At 39.2% G+C, this 4,592-nt stretch overlaps 1 protein-coding gene across 2 annotated transcripts in view; it reads left to right on the top strand.

Moving 5' to 3' along the window:
* BTBD9 (BTB (POZ) domain containing 9) overlaps positions 1-4,592 on the top strand; it is a 553,349-nt gene that overhangs the window by 32,256 nt on the left and 516,501 nt on the right. For both annotated transcript variants that reach the window (XM_006882022.1, XM_006882021.1), the window contains one exon: positions 3,167-3,386. In XM_006882022.1, the coding sequence (XP_006882084.1) occupies positions 3,167-3,386 (220 nt within the window). The remainder of the gene's footprint in view (positions 1-3,166; positions 3,387-4,592) is intronic.

A 4,592-nucleotide genomic window follows, 5' to 3' on the forward strand; every position in this document is an offset into this window, starting at 1 on the left:
TGCCACAGTGCTTGTCAAAGCCAGTTCTGATTAATCTCCTTTGTCAGTGTGTCCTTTGCCATTCCCTATCACTCCTCCCTGAGAGAGACTTCATCCTGATTCATAAGGAAAAGGGGCCGCGTATTCTCTTAGCTACTTCCTGCTGAAAATGGACGCTGTAGGTTTCAGGGTGAAGATCTTCTCTCACTATTCTAAAGGGCCCCTTTGGCAATAGGAAACACGTCCTCCAGTGGTTCTTGAGACTTATACTTCTTAACAGGAAGAGATTGCTCATCTCTCAAGGAGCAGCTCGTAGATTTGAACTGCTGGAGACTTGTGACTTTTGGTTAGCAGTGCAACACACTGTGAACTGTGCCACGTAGAGCTCCTTACGTAGTATTTGACCATATATTGTTTTTCTTATAGAATTTTTACAATATACGAAGTGAGTTTGGCAAAGTATTATCTTTAGATAAGAAACCAGATTCAGAGAGTCTTAAGCGGGGGCAGTCAGGAGTATTAAGTGGTCGATCCTAAGTTTCAATATTAACCTTCTCACGTAAGCCCACCATTCTTTCTCATGCTGTGTTGGTAAACTTAAGAAGCTGGGAAAAAGAAAAAGGGAGACAATATGGTGATTGGATAAAAAAACTGATGAGGAAGTGGGTAAAGCATTGTGTCAACAGAGAAGGACCCCAGCAGACAGGCTCCCTCGGTGTTACAACTCTGTACTTGCTGACTTTGGGGCATGCAAATCCAAATAGCCTTTTCTGCTTCACTTCCTTACCTCCAGGAAATAGATATTTGTTGTTGTTAGGCAGATGCCACCAAGTTGACTGGGACTCACAATGACCCCTTGAACCACCAGTCTGAACCATGCCTTCTTCTGTGCCAGCCTCATCAACTCTACCAGCCTGTTGTTAAGGTCACTATGTCAGTCCATTTTGTTTAGAGTCTTCTCTGCCTTTGCTGACCCTCTACTTTTCTGAATATGATGGCCTTTTCCAACACTGGCTCCTCCTAACAATATGTGCAAAGTGTGTGAGAAGAAGTTTCACCATCCTTCCCTCTAAGGAGCACCCTGGCTGTGCATTCTCTAAGATGTATTTGTTCTCTTGGCAATCCATAGACCAGTACTCTTTTCCAGCACCACAACTCAAAGGAATCAGTCTTTCTTTTGTCATCTTTATTCACTGTTGCACTCTCAGATGCCTAGTAGTGCTTAACTCAGAAGAAATTCATTAAATAAATTAAAAACAAAATTAAAACTATTGTTGATTGTGATGTAGTGGGTAACCTGTTAGGAAGCTGAAAGATATTAATACCCTGCTGAGGAATATCTCTCATTTCCTTTGAGTTGAAACTCACTTGTAGCTGTCCCTCCAACATGTTTTCAGAGACTGTAAGTCACACTGAAGGAGGTTGCCAAGCTTTCTCCTGTGGAGCTGCTTGTGGATTCAATCTGCCTGCCTTTGGGTTAACAGCACAACTCCTTACCCAGTAGATCACTAGAGTTCCCTTTTTAAGAAATAGAAGCTCAGAAATGGTCACTTCCCCAGAGTAATTCATCTGGTCAAAACGGGCGTCAGTGTTTAAACTCTCTTGAAACACAGGCTGTTACCGTCTGCTCTGTATTGCCTCTTGTTTTGCTGTGGAGAGTGTCAATTTTAGAGTGTTAGTACCTGGAGAGCAAGTTCCATATCATAAACATAACTAGCATTGCACAGATTGCTTCAGAGCCCAAGGAAAGATTGATCCTTAATAAAACTACTTAATAGAGGAGAGAGGGTTTAGTAATAACCATAATGATGCTTTTGATGACAGACTCAATTTTCATCTTTAAAAATTCATCAATCAGGTGAAAAAACAAAACTCCAAACCTCTTAAACATGTTTTTATTTTATTAGTTAGGTAAGTTGATTGAACACATCTGTATATATACATAGATAGATAACTATACTGAATTAGAATTGTTCTTTTCTTTTTGGCAAATGAATGTTCAATTACCTACTTTGTGTTTATGTTGTTGTTTTGTGCTCTCGAGTTGCTTGTGACTCATAGCAATCCTATGTACAACTGCTCTGAACCCTGCTCTATCTTGAGCCAAATTCATTGTCTCTGACACACCTACTCCCATTACCCCAGTAACTGAGTCAGTCATCTAGTATCTTTTACTCTTGCACTGCCCCTCCGCCTTTCCAAGTATATGTCCTTCTCCAAGGTCTAGTCACTTAGGGCAACATGAACTAAGTATGTCAGGCAGAGCCTTAGACTTTTTGCCTCCAAGGAGAAGCTTAACTTTATTCTCTCCTGGACAGACCTATTTGTTCTCTTAGCAGTCCATGGTATATTCAGTACTCCTTTCTAGCACCACAACTCAAAGGCATTAAGTCTTCTTTCTTGCTTCCTCATTGTCCAGCTCTCTGATGCATAGCAAGTAATTTCGAAGACCATGACCTGTTATCAGGCACACCTTAGTCTCTAGACTACCATCATTGCTCTTCAATACTCTGGAGAAGTCCCTGACAGCAGATTTTCTCAGTGCAATTCATCTTTTCATTTCCTAACTGCTGGTACCGAGAGTGTTGATTGTAGAGCCAAGCAAACTGAAGCTATTAACATGTTGCCACACACTTTTAAAATTGGTGACCGTGCTTAGATACACATTTGCCATCATTTGTGGCAACGTGTTAACAATCTTAATCTCCTCTCTATTGTGATGTTATCAATTGGCCCAGTGGTGTGAATTTTTGTTTTCTTGATGTTGAGCATCAAATCCATATTGAAGGCCGCAATCCTTGACCTTCTGCAACAAATGCCTCAGGTCCAGATGGCAGATACAGATCATCTTTTTGTCCAGTAGTTGTTAAAGCTACTCATAGAACAGACTTGTGCAAGCTGATTCATTTGACCTAGTACTCATTTCTTTCTAGGAATTCTAGGTATTTAAAAGTAACTTTAGTGCTAAACACATTGCTTTGTGATAGCAGTATTAAATTTAGACTGATGGGATCTTAATCCTCATAGATACTCCATATCTTCTGTCACCTCAGGGGTGTCTCTGCCATTTTCAAATTAAATGCAGATGCTAAATTAACTGAATGCTAGTTCCCCCTCAGTAAAACTCATATACAATAATTTCATAATTAACCATTAACTTTATCTTTTTTAAAATTTTTTATTATAGTACCAGAAGAAAACATTGCGACTATGAAATATGGAGCCCAGGTTGTAAAAGGGGAGCTGAAATCTGCACTATTAGATGGTGATACTCAAAATTATGATTTGGATCATGGATTTTCTAGACACCCAATTGATGACGATTGCCGTTCTGGCATCGAGATTAAGTTAGGTCAGCCGTCCATCATCAATCACATACGGATACTCCTGTGGGACCGTGATAGCCGGTGAGTCATTAGGGTGGCTTAGAGATTGGCATTGTATTTGATTGAAATGATCCAGCTTTGTGGTCTTCTATTTTGCTTTTATAGATTTTGATGGTTTATTTATTTGTAATCATTTTGCCATTTCTCTTGAAGTTTTAACTTATAGAGAATTCAAGAGCATATTCCATTTTTTTAAAAAAGTAGCATTTGTTTTCCTTCTTATAAAAATAAGGAACATATCTGTTGCAGGATTTGTGGAAAATACAGATATGCACAAAGAAGAAAATAAAAATTGCTATATACCCTTACAGCTTATTAGTAATGCTTTTGTATATGTCTAACTAACTTTTTAAAAATTAGCATAGACAACCTCCTCCCAAGAATCATGATGCTGTGTACTGTTGAGTCAGGAACAACTCATAACTGACCTTCCAGTGGATTTTCAGAAGCAGTAGATTATAGAGGAGGACATGGGCCATCTTTGTCCTGTGAACAGTTTAGCTGGTAGATTCAAACTGTGTGTGCCTTTAGTGTGGCAACAGCTCTTTTCCGCACTCAGCCACCAGAGCTCCCTTACAACTTCATTCACTTATTAATGAATACCTTGTGAACATTTTTCTCTTTTTTCAGTGGTTGACAATTTTATAATAACTTTAGAAAGTGCATTTAATTTTATCAGCCTCAAAATAAAGTAAGTTTGTGACTAAATTTTGAGCCACAGCCTTAACATTGGCTTTAGGATTCTGCTCTGTTATCTACTGTAACCACTTAATGTTACTTCTAGCGGTCAGCAGTGATGGCACAGGAAGAGGAGTAGTATGTGCACCCAGTAACTATCTCTTTCACTCCTGCTTGTCATTAACCCAAACTCTGCCTAGCCAGAAATTGGTGTAGAGAGCCGCCTCGGTCCTGCTCATGCCTCTCTGGGTCTTTGCAATCACAGTGATGCTGTTCTGCACATCTTATCAACCAGTGTGTTCAGTTATTAGTGCCACTGGCAACCATCCTGATCTTTGAGATCATTTGGCTCATTAGGGAAGCTTTATGTAGTAGAAATCACTGCTTCCATGTACAGGGGTATTGTATTTGAGACCCTTAGGGCACATCTGCTATGTCTTTTTTATTAAGAATATATTTTAAAATTTTTGTCTTATTAGATATAATTTGATGTGTAATTGACAAAATGGGTTTATTCACTTATCTTCTTTCCAAGAGTCTCTGACTAAT

Source organism: Elephantulus edwardii, unplaced genomic scaffold (genome assembly GCF_000299155.1).
Source record: "Elephantulus edwardii isolate Elephantulus edwardi_28Jun2011 unplaced genomic scaffold, EleEdw1.0 scaffold00017, whole genome shotgun sequence".
NCBI classification, from domain to species: Eukaryota; Metazoa; Chordata; class Mammalia; order Macroscelidea; family Macroscelididae; genus Elephantulus; species Elephantulus edwardii.